Source organism: Aspergillus candidus, assembly GCF_002847045.1.
Source record: "Aspergillus candidus strain CBS 102.13 unplaced genomic scaffold BDW47scaffold_5, whole genome shotgun sequence".
NCBI classification, from domain to species: Eukaryota; Fungi; Ascomycota; class Eurotiomycetes; order Eurotiales; family Aspergillaceae; genus Aspergillus; species Aspergillus candidus.
In genome coordinates this window covers 607814-625870 of record NW_020194010.1, presented here as the reverse complement: position 1 = coordinate 625870, position 18057 = coordinate 607814, and the positions used below count along the sequence as shown (strand labels likewise).

At 51.8% G+C, this 18057-nt stretch overlaps 8 protein-coding genes across 8 annotated transcripts; 6 read left to right on the top strand and 2 right to left on the bottom strand.

The window, feature by feature from the left end:
* Nucleotides 1-528: 528 nt before the first annotated feature.
* On the top strand, nt 529-1591 carry BDW47DRAFT_133726 (sterol desaturase family protein; the record flags this gene model as incomplete). The annotated part of the gene is made up of 1 exon (XM_024817908.1): nt 529-1591. One exon carries the CDS (start codon nt 529-531, stop codon nt 1555-1557), a length of 1029 nt encoding a protein of 342 aa, XP_024675378.1. The 3' UTR covers nt 1558-1591.
* Nucleotides 1592-1749: 158 nt separating this feature from the next.
* Nucleotides 1750-3367, bottom strand: BDW47DRAFT_100016 (MBL fold metallo-hydrolase). Its single transcript, XM_024811345.1, has 5 exons — nt 3139-3367; nt 3058-3088; nt 2870-3000; nt 2548-2809; nt 1750-2500 (listed from the first exon to the last, which is right to left on the bottom strand). Exons 1-5 carry the CDS (start codon nt 3309-3311, stop codon nt 2048-2050), a joined length of 1050 nt encoding a protein of 349 aa, XP_024675377.1. The 5' UTR covers nt 3312-3367; the 3' UTR covers nt 1750-2047.
* Nucleotides 3368-4322: 955 nt separating this feature from the next.
* On the top strand, nt 4323-6398 carry BDW47DRAFT_100014 (arylsulfotransferase family protein). The gene is made up of 2 exons (XM_024811344.1): nt 4323-5450; nt 5510-6398. The coding sequence occupies exons 1-2, from the start codon at nt 4635-4637 to the stop codon at nt 6197-6199; spliced, it is 1506 nt and encodes a 501-aa protein (XP_024675376.1). The 5' UTR covers nt 4323-4634; the 3' UTR covers nt 6200-6398.
* Nucleotides 6399-6558: 160 nt separating this feature from the next.
* BDW47DRAFT_100013 (Bys1 family protein) lies at nt 6559-7686 on the top strand. The gene has a single exon (XM_024811343.1). The coding sequence runs from the start codon at nt 6808-6810 to the stop codon at nt 7513-7515; it is 708 nt and encodes a 235-aa protein (XP_024675375.1). The 5' UTR covers nt 6559-6807; the 3' UTR covers nt 7516-7686.
* Nucleotides 7687-7697: 11 nt separating this feature from the next.
* On the top strand, nt 7698-9451 carry BDW47DRAFT_67078 (hydroxyacid-oxoacid transhydrogenase). The gene is made up of 3 exons (XM_024819574.1): nt 7698-8281; nt 8332-8390; nt 8438-9451. Exons 1-3 carry the CDS (start codon nt 7860-7862, stop codon nt 9442-9444), a joined length of 1488 nt encoding a protein of 495 aa, XP_024675374.1. The 5' UTR covers nt 7698-7859; the 3' UTR covers nt 9445-9451.
* A 1034-nt stretch (nt 9452-10485) lies between these two features.
* BDW47DRAFT_122915 (methyltransferase family protein) lies at nt 10486-11202 on the top strand (the record flags this gene model as incomplete). Its single annotated transcript, XM_024815945.1, has 1 exon — nt 10486-11202. One exon carries the CDS (start codon nt 10486-10488, stop codon nt 11200-11202), a length of 717 nt encoding a protein of 238 aa, XP_024675373.1.
* Nucleotides 11203-14808: 3606 nt separating this feature from the next.
* Nucleotides 14809-16311, top strand: BDW47DRAFT_100011 (uncharacterized protein). Its single transcript, XM_024811342.1, has 4 exons — nt 14809-15256; nt 15383-15669; nt 15724-15940; nt 16005-16311. The coding sequence occupies exons 1-4, from the start codon at nt 15095-15097 to the stop codon at nt 16290-16292; spliced, it is 954 nt and encodes a 317-aa protein (XP_024675372.1). The 5' UTR covers nt 14809-15094; the 3' UTR covers nt 16293-16311.
* Nucleotides 16312-17401, bottom strand: BDW47DRAFT_100008 (acetolactate decarboxylase). Its single transcript, XM_024811341.1, has one exon. The coding sequence runs from the start codon at nt 17150-17152 to the stop codon at nt 16424-16426; it is 729 nt and encodes a 242-aa protein (XP_024675371.1). The 5' UTR covers nt 17153-17401; the 3' UTR covers nt 16312-16423.
* Between the last annotated feature and the right edge of the window lie 656 nt (nt 17402-18057).

Here is an 18057-nt window from a genome sequence, read left to right as displayed (position 1 = left end):
TTGTGCTGCGGTTGTGCCATTCTAGTCGGGATGCGGAGAACTAGCCAACAGTTTTTCAAGTGACTGTACCCAGGTACTTGAGATATGATATGCTTCTAAATGCCTCAACGTGACAAACAAGCCTCTGCCTCTCCACCTTGTTGAATATATAATCAAGCACTGTATACGGCAGCGGGTAGTCAGGCAGAGGCTCGCAGTCTGGTTTACTACCTAACAGCACACCTTCAATCTTATTAATAGAAGATATCATCGACATTTTTGGATTCCAACAATGTATAGACACTGCATGATTGGAGATTTCAAGGTTCCAAGTTCCAGATTGGGTGACCGAGGCTAGCAGCTTATTTAAAAAGTCAGTCATATGTCTGGACTAGCATAGCCGAGGTTGCTTTACTGTTTAAATCCACTACATGACCTGTTTCGACATTTTCGAATCAATAATTCAACATACAATACTTAACCCCCATTGCTATATCCCATAAACAGACAAACCCCTGTACAGTACCTAAGGCAAAACTTTTGGAAGCTATGGTGACTACTGAGACCAGGCCAGTAGTCCGCGTCCCAAAATGCACTGTCCCGAAAGACCTCTCGGGACAACCGATACCTCATAGCAAGCGCTGGGGTTATTCAACCCACTCGTTTGCGAATGGGAACTTCGCCTCCAGTGGGGCTTATATAATTATAATCACTGCATTTTTATCTTTCAATGCATCATCTACCGGCCACAGGATCTATGATTATCTGGATCAAACCTATGGAGAATACAACATGAACGTATGGGGCACATTCATCATTACGTCTGTTTTCTTCTGGTTCTGGTCTGCGGTTTTTGCCATCCCTGATCTGACTGGATGGCCCGCATGGCTGTTCAAATATAAAACACAGCCTTTTGTTCGAGTCAATGGATCCGCATACGCGTATATTGCGGCTATTTCGTTTCGAAACCAGTTTCTCGTGGCTCTGCCCCTGATCATTTTCAGTGCAGCCGTGACTCCGTTGAAGTCTGTCTCCCCGGCCACATTACCATCGTCCCTCCAGACGCTGGGGACCGTGCTTTTTGACGTTCTCTGCACCGAGGTGGGCTTCTATTATATCCACCGGTGTTTTCATTCAAAGCTCTTATACTCTATTTTCCACAAACAACATCATGAACACACGGCACCGGTTGGCCTGGCCTCGACGTATTGTACCGTGACCGAGCACATATTTTCCAACCTTTTACCAAATGTTCTCGGCACCGTGCTTGTTCCTCATCATTGGTCCCAAGCTGTGTTCACCTTCGTTTTCCTAGAATTCGGCACGATTTGTACACACTCGGGATACAATATCCCGTGGATGCCATCGAATTTGCAACATGACTTTCATCACTTCGCTTTTGATGAGAATTTTGGACCCACGGGACTTTTAGATGGCATCCATCGAACCAACAAGAGGTTCCAGAACACGATGGAGGGGGCAAAACGTCGAGTGGGCGGGGATGAGGAGAGAGCCCGTCGTCTGGTTCTTGAGAATCTTGCTCAAATTGAAAGTAAAGAGGCAGCAAAATCCAAATAAGAGAGTATCCATAATAAACGCAACCAGATGTGGCCAGACCCCTACGCCCGTTCGGGGGGAGAGGGGGGGTGGGAGTGGGGCCGGGGGGGCAATGGTTCTCCAAGCAGGCTTGATTTGGGGTCATGAATTTGAATTAATAGTTCTAGAATTAGCAGATGCCAGAAACCCTTTAAGACATCGCATATGGGAAACTTTATAGCACAGTAAAATATTATATGAATAGGTAGATACAAGAATCATCAAAGCACAGCCAATGCTGAGTGGTTCGGCCGGCGCCCCTGGATACCGCATAACATAGGGTAGACCTTTAGCTCTAACCTACCTATACCGCGTTGGTTATCAGATTCTTTATACCCAACCTACCTGGCTGGCAATGGTCAGGTTATGGTAGGGTGTCATCACCAAAACCGCACAATCCGCACCGAACCGCAACGAGTGACACTCTAGCCTGGTGGACGGTGGGTTCCAGGATTCTTCACGTCTGTGACGCTTAATCCACCGTTCCCTTGCCTGGGTGCACTCCAACTGCGAAGTCGAACCTCTCTTTTCGGTCCAAGTATACCACCTTATTCTCAAGCCCAGCTCTTTCTACCTCCGTTTTGAACTCAGCCAGCGAACTGGCAAATACATCGTAATCATCATAATGGACTGGGATCGTGAGATCAGGCTGTATCAATTGAATCAGCCGTACCCCTTGCTCAGCATCCATCGTGACTAGTAACGCAAGTGGTGCTAAGGAGGGTGATGGTATTGTGGTCCCCCCTAGATGAGCCAGCATAACATCAATGCGCTCACCGGCGTAACGCTGTGCGATGTGTTTCAGATCATCAACTAACAGGGTGTCCCCTGTGATATAGATTCTGTAACCACAGACAAACCCTGTTTCATTCTCATTGCTGCCCTCTGTGCCGAGCTCCAGCATCCACCCGTTTGTAGGGGGAATCTGAGAATGTCAATTTCTTTAAACACAGCACGGGAAAATATACCTACTGCATGAGCCACTGAATTCAAGGATTCCACGACCGAAGATTCGGGTACATGCTTCCCTGGCATACCAGTAACACGAAGTCGAGAGGGTCTTGGGCCAAGAGAGTTCTTGATATTGATCATCTGAGACTCAAAGGGGTCCAAGGCAAAAACATTAGTGAATGAATCAGCTCCCTTATGAGTAAGGTGTGATTTTGCATGGGGTGTGGTAATTATAGGCAGGTCGCGCCGAAGCGAAGCTTCCACGATTTGGTCAAAGTGGCCCCTTGTACCATTAGAACTACCGAAGTTCTTAAGGGGGTTTCAATTGTCACCATAGACCCACCCATGATAATGAGATAATAAGACCAAGTCAATGCGAGGCAGTTCATGAAGACCAAGGGCTGGGTTTGTACGTCGCATGCTTGAGACTCCTGGACCGAGATGAACATGGTCGCCAGCGTGGAGGAAGTTAGGCTGCATACAATTACAGGTTAGCGAGATCCACGCCCCTAGCATTCAAGAGCAACATACATCTGTCATTATCCTAATGCCTGCCCACTCACTGGGGCTTGTCATTTCCTTTTGCTCCGTGTACAAGCAATGAATACCTACATTATAGTTGTCGCTGTCCCGACAAAGAACAGCGATGCGTTTTCTCCACCAGGCTTTGATGGATGGGTCGTAATCGCCTTTGGGGATGGCAAATGATCGGGCGCTATTACTCCAGAGGGTGCATCACGCGTGGGGGGGCGGACATTTTGCGGATCAAGGAGAATGGGGTGCATGCTGTCTGCTCTGTGTATTATAGATGGGCTATAGGTAATAATTTGGAGGGTCTAGCTATTCCTATTAAAATATACCCATAGTGTGAATATGACGTAAATAAGAAGTCATGATATAATGAAGTCTCTTGTTATCACGTGGGTTTGGTCAGACCGGTCCGATTTGCAATTCCCTAGGCACAAATACTGCTTGAATGCCCGCCTGAATTGATAGGGATCAAGAAGCTAAATATCATCAATTACACGTCTATATCAGCCATTCTCTCTCTATCAGCATGCTATGGTAGTGAGGCGCAGGCTGCAGCTGCAAGATGATAGCGGCTGCCTTTAGCCGCCAAGGATTATGCCCGACTATGACCCCCCGTACCCATCACAATGAACTTCAAATAGTTTAGGGAGCATGAGAAAGGACGGGACATCAACCGCATCAAACCTGACCAAAAGCTGCTGTGGTATTTTGGTGCAGTAACTGAGATAATTCGGGCCTTTTCTGATAGATCCATACTATCATCTATCAGCAGCCTAATAAGGTATATTTAACTCGCACAATCAATGGCGTGATTATTGATATCCATGCTTGCTTCTGGGGTTGAAAAGGGTAGGGTTTTGATAGCATAAACCCGTGTGGTATTCACCTCAATAGAGGCAGAAAGGGTTTGGATGTGCACGTGATCGACGGCTATCGATCCTGATGGTCCTTTGAGGTCATCCCGAGGTGGCAGATACGTGACATATGGGCACTACGCCTAATTCGTGCCACAATTGCATCCTTTTGCCGCTTGCTGTAAGATTAAAGGGTAGAATGAGCGACCCAACCACGGAATAGCCACAATAGGATCGGCAGGAGTGGAGCCGGCTACGCGTCTCTTTGGCAAACTTTGCCATTGTCGGGGGCTACAGCCTCCCCGCCTACTCTTTCAGGAATAGACTGCCCCGGTTTTGCCGGCATTAAAGGACCCCGCCTTGAGCCTTTGTATCCCCTGGTCGATTTTCATCATCTCCCCATCTATCCCTGTTCGATCATTGCACATAGTGATATCCTTCGCTTTTTTGGCTCTCTTGAAAGCATTCGCTCTTTCAATGATTCCATGGTTTAATTCTTTTTTGCCCTGATTTTTCTTTCTTTCTTGTTCTATACTTTCCCTTCTTTTGATATCCTATTTCCTGGTAGACGGTCACCCCCACCGTCATAATTCCTTCTGATCTTTGATCTGTTCGCTTTCTCTCTCTCCATTTTCCCCTAATCTTTTTACGTCTTCCTTTCTTGCTAGTAGACTTCTTCATTTCTTCCATCTGTACATACATGTTCTATTAACTACAATCACGATGTTTCGTTTCTCCGCCGCCAGTGCACTGCTGCTGGCCGCCGGCGCGGTCGCCGACACCTGGCCGTTCGCGACATACGATACCGGTCCCTGGACCCCTCCGCAAATGAAGGTTCACAAGAGCGGAACGACAGAGCCGGGATATATCTTCGTCGGGCCCCGGGGCAATCAGCCGAACGGAACCGCCGCCTTGATCTACGACGAAGAGGGCCACCTGGTCTACCAAGGGCCTACCCAGGTCACGGCCAACGTCAAGGTCCAAAAGGTGTTCAACGAGGATACCCTCACTTTCTGGGCTGGTGACATGACCAGCTGGGGGTATGGGTTTGGGACGGTGCATATCCTGGATGATACGTACCGCGAGATGTACACCGTGAAACTCCCGGACGACCCGGCGACGGGCCGTTTCTTTGCAACCCCAGACGGCAACAGCCGTCCCTCGTACATCGACCTGCACGAGAGCCATATCACCGACCGCAACACCCTGCTAGTAACCGCATACAACACCACTCAGTACGACCTGACTCCCGTGCGTGGCGCGCCGGATGGCTGGATGTTGGATGCCCTGTTCTACGAGATCGATATCGCTACCAACGAGATCGTGTTTGCGTGGAGCGCCCTGGAGCACATCGCCGAAATGCCGCTGGAGGAGTCCTTCCAGGCGATCGCGCCCGGATTCGGCACACGCAACCAGCCGTGGGACGCCTACCACATCAACTCCGTCGAGTTGATGAGTGACGGTTATATTCTCTCTCTGCGTCATTACTGGTCGGCGCTGTATGTCTACAACAATGGCACCATCGCCTGGCGGTTGAGCGTAAGTCGTTGGACCCCTCTTCTCTTAGATGCCCCGACCCAGGAAGCTAACCGGTCTAGGGTGCTCACGATGACGGCGACTTCGAGATCGACGACGCCGGGTTGTTCCAGTGGCAGCACGACATCCGCATCTTCGACGAGACGGAGGAGGGCTTCATCATGACTCTATTCAACAACGTCGACACCCCCTCCGACCCCAAGACGGGCCCCACCACGGGATTGAAATTCCAGGTGGATCTACTAAACCGCAAGGTCACCACCTTGCAGGTCATCACCAACACCAAGGACGAAGTGTTCAGTGTCAGTCAGGGCAGCTTACAGACGCTCAACCGGGAAACCGGCCACGTTTTCATGGGATATGGCTCGATTGCCACGGTCAAGGAGTTCGACGGCGATGGAGACGAAGTCTTCACGGCGTCGTTCGGGGATCCCGGCCTGGTGGCCTCATACCGGGGCTACAAGTGCCAGTGGAAGGCCACGCCCTTCTGGCCACCTGCCATGGCGGTGGTGCCGACGGGGCCGGGCATAGCGGAGATTTACATGAGCTGGAATGGCGCCACCGAGTACGACAACTGGGCAATCTACGTGATCGACGGGCCCGACGCGACGACCAGTCGCTTTGTCAAGTCGGTCAAGCGGGCTGGATATGAGACTCGGGCGGACGTGGGAAGCCTCAGGACGCGCTCCCTGCAGGTCGTTGCGCGCAAGGGCGAAATTCCGTTAGGGACGTCGCCGATTGTGGAATTTTAAATCGTCTGGGCCGCGCGGGTTTTGGTCCGATGTGTGAATTCTTGCATATGTATGTACATATATACCATCACCGTCTGCCATAAATATCGACGGTTACTATAAATACGATTCGATCGGGAAGCAGAAGTAGGCGGACGGTGCCAGGCTGTTTCTGTGCCACCCTCGATTTAGTATCCGCGCAAGGGCGACGCACACCAACCTGAGGTCGCATCACCGCATCGCCACTTGGTCGTATTGACCTCCTTCCACCATCATACATTACAACTCCTACTTGCTACTACTAAGTAGTGGCAGTAGGACCCCCAACCACCACCGAGCTCAAAAAAAAAGTAAGGTCCGTAACACCCGCCTAAACAATCCCACCACCCCTGCATCTCCACCTCGCATCCCACATTCCACACGCGCCGCACGGTACGATCTCGAATCGCGGATGTAACAGGAAAAGGGTTCCTCGGCCAGTCAGGCTGTCGTGCAGGTCTGGAACGCCGCCACAGGGCTGCGGGTGTGTTTCTGCGCTGATCCTGTAATCCCCGATTCGGGGCGTCCCTTGCAGATTGTCTTGGTGGATAGGGTGAGACGGCTGGGATAAAAGTTTTGACCTGGGTAGGATGGAGGACGGAGGTGGCGATTGGGGTATAAATATGGGTTGCTTCGCTGGAGAAGAAGAGAAGAGAGAAAGCAGACACTCACTCGTTTTCTACGTTATCAATTACATTCGTTCTCTGAATCCAAACAACAACACTCGTTCGTTCTATCCAAGCAGATCAAAGAATCCATCAAGAAAAATGAAGTTCAACCTCCTCCCCCTCTCCCTCCTAGCCACCCTGGCCGCCTCCCACCCCTCCACCACAAACAGCACGGCGGCCATCACCCACCCCGGCACCGACACCAACACCACCTCGACCGCCTCCCCCGCCGCAAACCCCGGCCACGCGATCGTGCAAAACAACTGCGCGGAGCCCATCTACCTCTGGTCCGTCGGCAGTGGCGTCAGCGTGGAGATTCCCATCCCGGGCGGCGCACACTACAGCGAGACATTCCGGCACGACCAGAAGACCGGAGGGGTCAGTCTGAAGGTGACGAGGGTGGCGCACGGGCTGTACAGCAGTGCGCCGCAGACGGTGTTTGCGTACAACGTGGTGGGCGACTCGGTGTGGTATGATCTGTCGGATGTATTTGGGGATCCATTCAGGGGGTCCTCGGTTACGCTGTTGCCCAGTGAGCCGGTTATTCGGTGGAGTGATGGGGTGCCGCCCGTTGGGAGTATGGTGAGGGTTGTGGCGGCTGACCAGGATTTGAGGTTGACATTCTGTTAGTGTGGATAATGGATTTGGATTGGGATCTTTGTTGTGGCGAGTGTTTGGGGAGTAGGAATGTGGAGACTGATTGATGTTGATGTTGATGTTGATGATATGATGAATAAGGTAGAATGAATAACCTCGGACTTCTGGCCGACCTTCCTGATGGGGAATCCCCGCACTTTGTCCCACCCCACACTTCTCTCTTCTCTCCGATCTCGTCTTCTCTCTCACTCTTTTCCTTTTTCCTATAACATCTTTCTTTCTTTCTTCTTCTTCTCTATCTTCTCTATCTTCCCTCTCGTACATCCTCTTTATACATATCCTTCTTTTTCTATCGTATCGTTGTTCCGACCTCCACTATGGTCTCCCCCGCAATTCGCGTCCCCCCTTCGGCCGCTAAGCGGGCCCTGAACCTCCTACGCACCGTTCAATACACCCACCCCCCATCATGTCCCTGCCATGGCAATCCCAGTCACCATCACCACCACCGCTCCCCAACCCTATCCGACCATGTCCGCCGTCACATGGCTACGCCGGTTGACCCCTCGCGCCAGAAGGAGTACGCCTTCGAAATGGCCGCCTCCAGTATCCGCTTCGGGCCCGGTGCCACCAAGGAAGTGGGCATGGACTTTGCCAACATGCGGGCGAAGCGGGTGTGCATCGTTACCGATAAGAATGTCGCCAAGTTGGACGCGATGAAGCAGGCCGTCGAGGGGTTGAGCCGTGAGGGGATCGAGTTTACCGTGTTTGACAAGGTTCGCGTGGAGCCGAAGGATTACTCGTATGTGTAGACTGAGACTGCGGATGGGGTGTATGGGCTAACGGAAATAGGATCAAGGAGGCCATTGCGTTTGCTCAACCGTATAAGCCGGATGCTTTCCTGGCTGTCGGTGCGTTGTCCACTCATCCCTAGCATACCTCGGCTGATTCGTAACAGGTGGTGGCTCGGTGATTGACACGGCCAAATTGATGAACCTCTACGACGCCTACCCCGAAGCTGACTTCCTCGATTTTGTCAACGCTCCCCTTGGCAAGGGCCGACCCGTAGATCGGGCGTTGAAGCCCTTGGTCGCCGTTCCCACTACCGCCGGCACCGGTTCAGAGACCACAGGCACGGCGATCTTTGACCTGGTGTCCAAGAAAGCCAAGACGGGCATCGCGCACCGCAACCTGAAGCCGACGCTGGGTATCTGCGATCCCATCAACACGCGCACCATGCCCTCGGCCGTGCACGCGTCGTCCGGCCTGGACGTGCTGTGCCACTCGCTCGAGTCGTGGACCGCCATCCCATACAACGAGCGCACACCGCGCCCCACTAACCCCATCAACCGCCCCGCGTACCAGGGCGCCAACCCCATCTCCGACATCTTCTCCCTGCAGGCGCTGCGCAGCACGGTCAAGTACCTCCCGCGCGCAGTGCGCGACCCGGGTGACTCGGAGGCTCAAGAGCAGATGCTACTGGCCGCGACGCTGGCCGGTGTGGGGTTCGGCAACGCCGGCGTGCACCTGTGCCACGGCATGAGCTATCCCATCTCCAGCCAGAACCCAGGCTACAAGCACGCGGGGTACGACGTCGACCACCCGATCATCCCGCACGGCGTGTCCGTGGCTGTCACCGCGCCTGCCGTCTTCCGCTTCACAGCCGCCTCCAACCCCGACCGCCACCTGGCAGCAGCCGAGGCATTCGGAGTGGACATCTCGACCGTCAAGCGCGAGAGCGCCGGCGAGGTGCTAGGCGAGGCGCTGGCCAGGTTCCTATCTGAACTGGGCGACCAGCCGCGGGGTCTCAAGGACCTCGGGTTCAAGGCGTCGGACGTGGACGGGTTAGTAGAGGGAACGATCCCGCAGAAGCGGGTGTTGATGCTGTCGCCGAACCTGAGCCAGGAGTTGGAGGCGGAGAAGGCGGAGTTGCGGGGGCTACTGGAGCAGTCGCTGCACTACTAGGATGACCCATTGGCTCATCCGACGGTGTCCGCCGTTATAACCACTGAGGACCATTTGGGGGATATTAAAATGACGTGTACTGTATACTCGAATATATCGAACCATGTAAATACGCATAGCAGCTCAATCAATCCACCACCATAGCATCGCAGCAACAGCATCCTAGGTATCTCATTATCACACGAGGCCCAACCAGCCCAGGTGCATTGAGCACCACAACTGACAGCCACAGCCGGGGTAGCATTGACGCCATCCGGGGGAAACCCGAGCTATCCCCATCAGCCCGGGGAGAAGGATGGAAGCAAGCCGGCTGCACAGCGGTGTAACCGAGTCAGGTCTGAGCGTTGGCGTTCCTCTGTTTCTTTGTTCAACGGGGCCGCAAGTACTTGTCGACACGTTAGGGTAATGGTTAAGCCAATTGTTCACACTTTCGTTGACCGCTTCCTTTTACAAACGGCGGGTTCATTCCTTGATTTGAGAGAGGATTCTTTCCCCCTCCCCCCCTCCGCCCCCCGCGGGCTACGTGCAGACTTGCTAGACCATACCATACCTGACAGAGGAACTGCGGTGCGTGCGTACCGTGCAGGATGCATCGTGGCACGGGCACAGACGGCTCCGCAGACTAGCCGAGAGACGGTTGTGCTCAATGCCCCACGGTTGTGCTCAATGCCCCACGGTTGTGCTCAATGCCCCACGGTTGTGCTCGCGCAGGACCGACTGCCGATGTCGTTGTTTTGACTTTGGTGTTGACATGGTGGAAAGGAACAGAGCTGGTGGGCTGGGTTGGGTTGGATTGTATAAATTGGTGGGTTTGGGCGTTGTACATGGGATGTTGTTTTGTACTGTGCTCTATACTTCTGTACTTCGAGGTTCTCTATACTTACTCTCTACTTTTCGTTATACCCGTCCATACTCTACCTCTATCTATCTCTCTCTATACTCTACCTCCTCATACTTCTCTTATACCTCAACCAACAGAATATCCAACCATCCCCAACCGATCGAACCAACCAATTCACTTCAAATAAAGAGACCGAGAAAATGCCAACTCCCCACTCCCTCCTCACTTCCCTCGTCCTCCTCTCAGCCAGCTACCTCAGCGCCGCCAGCTCCGCCCCTCCAAGCGTGTACAAAGCGCGAAAGCAATCCAACCTCTACACAGCCGACACATTCTACTTCGTCAACACAGTCGTGTCCACCATCAAAGCCACAACAACAGCGACAATGCTCTACCACGCGCTCATCGCCCTTCTCTACCCCCCATCCACGCACCCAACCCTCCTCGCCAACATCTGCCCCCACACCGACCAACTCACCCGCTCCCAATTCACCTGGTCCCCAACGCACCTCCTCGCGCTGACCGCAATCCTCATCGGCTCCTCCGTCCGTCTCTCCGCCTGCAGCGGCCTCGGCAAGGACTTCACCCTCCGTCTAGCCGTGCCAGACCGCCTCGTCACTCGCGGCTTGTACTCCTACGTCCAGCACCCGGGCTACACGGGATACTTGCTTGTTCTGGCGGGGTGTCTCGGGCTCGGTTGTCGGTGGGATGCGTCGGCTGGGGCGTGCTTCTTGCCTGGTGGGGTGCTGGGGGCGCTGAGTGGGTGGGGGGCGTGGGTCGCTGGGGCGATTGTGGGGGCTCAGGCGGTTGTGTTTTGGGTGAGGGTTGGTGAGGAGGAGGAGATGTTGAGGGGGCGGTTTGGAGACGATTGGGTTAGGTGGAACAAGGGGACGGCGCGGTTTGTGCCGTTCATTTGGTAGTCATATTCTTTCGGGGGGGGGGGGGTTGTTATTCTTGGGGGGGTGGGTGTTTTGAGGGGATGTGCTGGGTTGGTTAGATAGTAGGTATCTACTGAATGATACTCATGACATGTCTATCTGGATACTCCAGTAACTACATGGTATACCCAACTACCGGACAACTACCATCACCAAACAATACCAGGTGGAGGTAATCCCTGCAGCAGATCATCTGCACCCTCCATCCGGTCTAGTCAATCTCCACACTGGATGCACCTGTCTCTCAGTCTCCAGTTTCAACACGAAAAAAAAAAAACAACCCCAGCCCGTGAAAGTCCACCAAGACCTCCTCCATCCTACCAGTTCCCAATTTGAGCAAGTAGGCCAGATACGGAAGTAGACTAGAGACGAAGGAGAATAGCAGACTCAATACGCGAGAAAAGGAAAACATCATCCAATCCGACAGACCGATCTGCAACGAACTCCCGACGGACTTCCGACACACCAATCAGTCATTTAGGTTATTAGGTACTAACTATAATGCACCTCGGTAGTTGGGTGTACGTGGTTGGTAGACGGTCTTTTCGCTGTCGATCTTTACGTATTCTTCTTTTCTTCTTTCTTTCTCTTTTTTTTTTCCTTCTAATTTATTCTGTCGATTGTGCCAAAGTTGGGGATCTTCATTCGTACTTTTGTTACTATGCGTAGTAGGTACTTTCCCCTTCTCTCATTCTCTCCATCTTTGAAGTACAAATCCAACTACACAGATCCATCATATGACAGCAGTCAACGACCACAGTGGACTACATAAAGAGCACAGTGGGCATCTAGGAATAAAAAGTGGGTCACACCCAACTCTCCGGTCTTGGGATGGGGTTTCTCCACACGCACGCACACACACTGATCATCAACTACACCGACCTGCTGGCTATTACCTACTAACTCTCGGTATGGAGTCTATGGACTCGGTTGTCGGTGGGGATTACAGCTTGTTGTCGGTGACGGTTTCCTGTTGGTAGTGGGCTTTCTATACCGCTTTTTGGACGGAGGGGAATTAGTCGCGGTGGGTAGTTGGTTGGTTGGGAGGGGGGGTGAGGGAAGAAGGAAGTAGTGTAAAGTTTGTTCGTCAATGGTCATGGTGTTGCTGGTTTTAGGTAGGTTAAGCTGGGTAGGATTGCCTGGTTAGCGGTGTTTAGAGAGTAGGTACTAGGTAGTGTGGCCTTATCAAGCAACATGAGAGGACTGATAAAAACGGTCACAATATCGATGATATTGATGACTCTTGTGACTTAGATAGTCAGATTATTGCAAACCCATGGCCCGTCAAAAACAATCCGATGTAGGGACAACTCTGTAGATCAGCCGATGATGTGATTACACGTCTTGGTTTTCCTCAGACAATATGATGGTTGTTTATCCCAATGATACACAAATAGATGTATCACTGTAAGAAGCTGGGGGTGTTATTTTACATATCTCGTGGGAAGTTGATTTCACTTAACCATATAGTTCAGATGGTATCATTCTACGTTACAGATCATGGATACAGGTAGAGATCATATATCAGTTCAGGCCTTGTGGGCATATAAATCTGCAGGGAGAGCAAAGAAACTGATCGTGTTGGGTAAAGTACTCGATGCAGATACCAGACATTATTAGCATCCATGTCTATATCCGGAGATATGTGATAGACGATCTCGCGGAGAGAATTTAGAATAGCTGAAAGAACAATCTGTTCATAAACCATTCAAACTCAACTATAATACCATCATTAATAGTAAGGATTGTTGAACTTGACAGCAACTGACGTATCTTTCCTGCATCGACCCTGCGTAGACGGCTAGCAGCAGTCTGCTTCATGCCACGTGTACTGCGTGAAGAACATGCGTCATGCTCTCTGATCTGCCGTTAGAAGCCTATATTATTTACTTCTTCTGTGAATACTTTGATATTACCTAGATATCAGATGGTCTTAGCATCCTGGGTGACATTTGATAGAATGTTCGATTATTGAGTTCCAGGCTTGATGCATTCAAATATACAACCAACTGGTTTCTTTGATTCAGCCCTAAATTAGAGCGACAGAATGCTATTTATCTATCCTCGGTAATAGTGGTATTCACATGTAAATAATGCTTTGACTCGAGCCATCCTACTCTACCATCAATCATCAAAACCACCTATCACTACATAAACAAAGACAGAGTCAACCATTTCCCTTATGAGTTTCAGGTCCCTGCCCTGACCCATCAATAAGCTTACGTAGCTTTTATGGCTACACCATATTAATGGTAGAGCTATATCTTCGTTCTGTCACTTCAGAACGTGGGCATTCTTACTGGACCGGAAAGACAAATCCACCATCCAACCACGCCACAACCTTCTTTATCACCGTTGATCCGCAGGAATACCTCCGCATCAATGAAAGCTCTCATCCTAGGGAAATGACCAACACGGCAGGGTCGTACATGTGGAGGCGCCATTCAAAGACGAAGAAGTCCCTTGCAAGCAATAACGGACAATGGTCGATCCTCTTCGGCCGTTCTAGTCGATCGCCGCCAGACTACACAGCGAGATAGGACAGTAGAAAAGGGGAATATTGATTCCCCGAGATCATCAGCTGCTGTACGCACGGGGCGGGATCCGAAGGAGGTAGAATTCCCTTGGCGCTTCCATAGAAAGGATGATCAGTTTTCTGGTGGAAGGAATGACCGCTTTGATACCATTTTTAGATAGCGTAAGGGTCGAGGGTCTCGACGTGCCTCCAGGCCAAGTGTCTCTGTTTTGAGGGGCCTTGATCAGGAAGTTCGACGGATGATCCGGGCTACCAAGATGGTCATGCCCGTTTCTTTATTGAAGTTAGCTCTGATCCTGCTTCCCCTGGGCCAGTAGGATGGTCCGATAGCAAAGTGAAATCGTCCTTCGGTTATTTGGCATCCTTTCGGGGGTGCCAAGTGTGGAGATGGCACTCTGTACTGCCTCGTACCTAATTACATCTTGTCGTGTCGAACAACCAGAGTAATCTCTACCGAGTCGTGTTCAGAGTACATAGGGGTACATAGGGGGACTCCAGACTAGAGTGTGGGGATTTCCTATTTTGGCGCGACCAACGTGCCTTAGGCTTAGTCTAGTGTTGTGGTGGCCGCTGCCTGAGGCCCGAGTCATGAGTCCGTCGTTCATCCGGATTGACACGACAATCTTCCTCTCTCTCTCACGATCATCCCCAGATCCCTTGGGATTTAACCGAAACATCCAAGCGACTAGCCTAGACTCCATTCCCGCCACTCCATCTCACTGAACCCTTGTTCATTCGATGGTCCAGACCGGGATATTGCCTGTCCCTGGTCTGCTATACTCCCTCGTGTCATCCAAGGGACATATCGTTGGACCCGGCACAACGTGGCTCACAATCGTGCCATGTGGCTGTCCGAGCTTTCCTGGAGAAATCAAAGAATCCGGGGTGTGAGGTTGAATTCAGCGTCGACTGTTCCCTTCGTATCCGTGGGATCGAGCGAATGAAACTAAGACCAAGAATTTCCCCCGACTAGGAACGGAGCCATTGAGGCTCTGGATTGGCCATATCCCCGGCGCTATCGCCCACTTCAATATTAAATCGACAGGGAAGATTCTTAGATCGCCACTCATTCACTGCAACCTTCCCCCCCCCCCAGATGTTCCCCTCATTTGGCACTGACTGCGGCGCTCGTGCATTGGCCCACTTTTCAGGTCGGCTCTTTGTCTCCACGCTGGGTGTTTATATCACTGGTTTCGCTGTTATTATCTTGCGATTGCCTCCCCCCGTTCTTCCCCCATCCTTCCTCCACCATGCGTCCGCCCTCCCCGAATCCCTGAATCATCTTCCATTGGGATCGATAATGCGTTGCGCGCGGCTCGGGGTCTTCTAAACAGCGGGATGTCTCCCTCCGACCATGTCAGTCGGCCCACCGACCCGGATGCCCTCGTGCTGGAAGCATGGGGACAGGGATTGATGGTCGGGTCGTTGTTGGTGATGGCTGCCGTCACCTTTGCCAACATGAAAAAGCATATCCTCCTACACAAGCTCATTTTTGCCGAAGTATGCCTCCCAATAATGCTCCCAAACGATGTTACAAGAAAGGAATAGAAAATAAACAAAAGGAAGAAAAAAAGGATCGTCGACGCCGGAGCTGATGACTCGTATGCTGACGGTGCATGACCCCAGCTCATCCTCGCCATGCCACATGGAACCTTCATCTTCCCTGGAGAACCCGCCTACGGCTGGTACCTGTCCGTCAGCGCCATCGGATTGAACATCTCGTGGAGTCTACACAACGTCATCGCCTGGATGAAAAACCGCCCTTTCTTCTCGAAACGAGTGTCCATGTTCTACATCATAACGGTCCTGCTGGTCCAGCCGTACTGGGTCGTGGAAATCTACGCCAATTTCACCTATTTCAACAACATCAACAAGATCTTTGAAACTACGCGGCCGTTGGAGCCAATATTTCGGTATTTCTTGATCCACCCTTTCGCTAGCTATGTGCACCAACTGACACTACCTAGTGACCCATGGTGGGTATTCACCACCGTCTCTCTCTTCTACACCATCAAGCGCGAATACAACTTCGGCATCATCGAGCTCGTCACCGTCAGCCCGCGTTTCGGCATCATGCTGGCAAGTATGTGTCTCTCCATCGCTTTTATAGTCGTCGACACCTGCAGCGTCTTGAGGGTATTCGACGCATCCTCCTTACCCACCGGCGTGGAGCCATTCTGGAAGGTACATCCCTGTCTATCTATAAATAACAAACCAATAAAAAACGGAATATGCTGACTCCCCCCAGCTGAGCTTCATCTTCAAATGTCTCTGTGACACCGTCATTCTAGACGACTTCAAGACCGCCCTCGATCGCATGCGGGCCCATTGGTTCCAGAAACGGGCACAGTCCGGCGAGATCTTCCTACCGCAGTCATCCTCGCGGGGTGAGCAGTCACGTCCGCGTCGGACTCCCCAGCGCGCTGCATTCGATGACGATGCAGATGCTGATCTGGAGACGGGGATGGGGCTAGAGCCGACTAAGATGGACAGCGGGATCCCGCAGGTCCACACACGAGAGCGCCAACGCGTATGATGAACTTGAACCCTGATACCCAGAAATAATGCATGCAACTGTACATATGATAATCATCATGATCTTCATCTTCGTATAATGTACCATAACCACACCATACCCATACCCAAAAAGAAAAACATTCAAAAGGTTTAATGTCTAGCCCCCTCAACAGCATGCAAATCCGCCGCCTGCGCATTCGTAACAACCTCCTCCTGAAACTCCTCCGAATCAGGCAACTCAACCCTATAATCCTTAATAGCAGCCGCGCCCAACACCACCTCATCATCGACCTCAAACCCCGTAACATGACCGCCCTTCTCGCCCCCCTCCGCCACGAAATGCAAATGAAACCCCGCAACACTAAACCCATTCGCATACTCCGGCGACCAGAACCCAAACAGCGTCCCCCTCACATCGCGAAACTCAACCGGCGACACGCGCTGTCCCAGCTCCTTCAGCGACTGCCGCGGCCTCTCCTGCGCAGGGACAAACCGACACCGCACAACGCTGAACGCGCCCTCAACCTTCACCGAGATAAAATGATTCTGCTTAGTCGGAAGGAGCGGCGCAAGCGCTTTATCGAGGGTATTCATCGAGAGCGGGGCAGACAGCCGCTTCGTGAGGGTGGGTTCGAAGCGCGTGATCATCAGGAAGGGCATTTGCTCTGTTGGCGAGAGAGGCTGCAGGTTTGTGTAGTCTGGCGGGAAGTGGTAGGCCTTGCCGTTTATAATGACGATTTCGCCGTTGAGGTGGGTGATGGTGCCGAGGCCGTGGTCGCCGTGCTTGAGGACTTCCGAGAGGGTGGGGCCTGTGGTGCTGATGCCGTGCATGAGGGCGTTGAGGAGCGAGTATTGATAGAGGGTGTTGGGTTCTGCCATTCTTGCGGTTGGCCGTGTTGTTGGATTCGCTCGTGGTGTTGTTTCGGCGGCGGTGGTTGTGTCTGTCTGACTTGGACTCTCTGATTGCGCGGTTGGTAAGTTGCGAGCTGGACGCCTTGCCCCGCAGTGCTGGTCGAATAGCGGTAGTCAATGCTCACTCGCGCGTATATACAGTGATGTAAAGCGTGGTTGGTTGTTTTTGTGTCTTGAAGTGTAATAGCGGGGGATTTGACGGAATTTGGAGTCGAGTCAATCAATGATATCATCTACATGCCTAAGGCAAAGGTTTGTATCTGCCTTAAGGCGATCTATTCTGCCTGAGGCGCCTGTTGTACTCTCATGAACCGCACTAGCCTAATTAGGAGGATTCCTGCCTGAGGCAAATATGTTCTATATTGAAACAGCCATCGATGTCAGCTTGCCGCCTCTCTTGCACGCGCTTGATTCTTGCTACAGTACGAATTATATGTCATGGTTGCGCAGTATCCAACAGTCAGTCTCGTTAGACACGTGGCGAGAAGCCAGCTACCTACTACTCAGTCAACGAGCAAGAACACCAGATCGATGGCATTGGACGTAAAATCCAGAATCACACCTCACCATCCAACGCTCAAGCTGATATCGCACAAGTACAATATTACGAGCTGTTGTGATCCTCAAATATTCCTATCATCTCTCCTGATCTCTGGTGGTCATTCTCCAATTCTCCACATTCTCGACCTCAGGAGGAAGCCACCCGAAGCATGCTGACATCAGATTATACAAATTATCCTTCTAGGCTGCAACTGGTCTCCACTAACCTCCTGCTCATTTCACTACACTCTTGGAACCTATTTGTGGACATACTAATCTCAAACATGAGCGATCTAGACCTGCAGCCTTACTCCTCTCAGCCTAAAACTAGC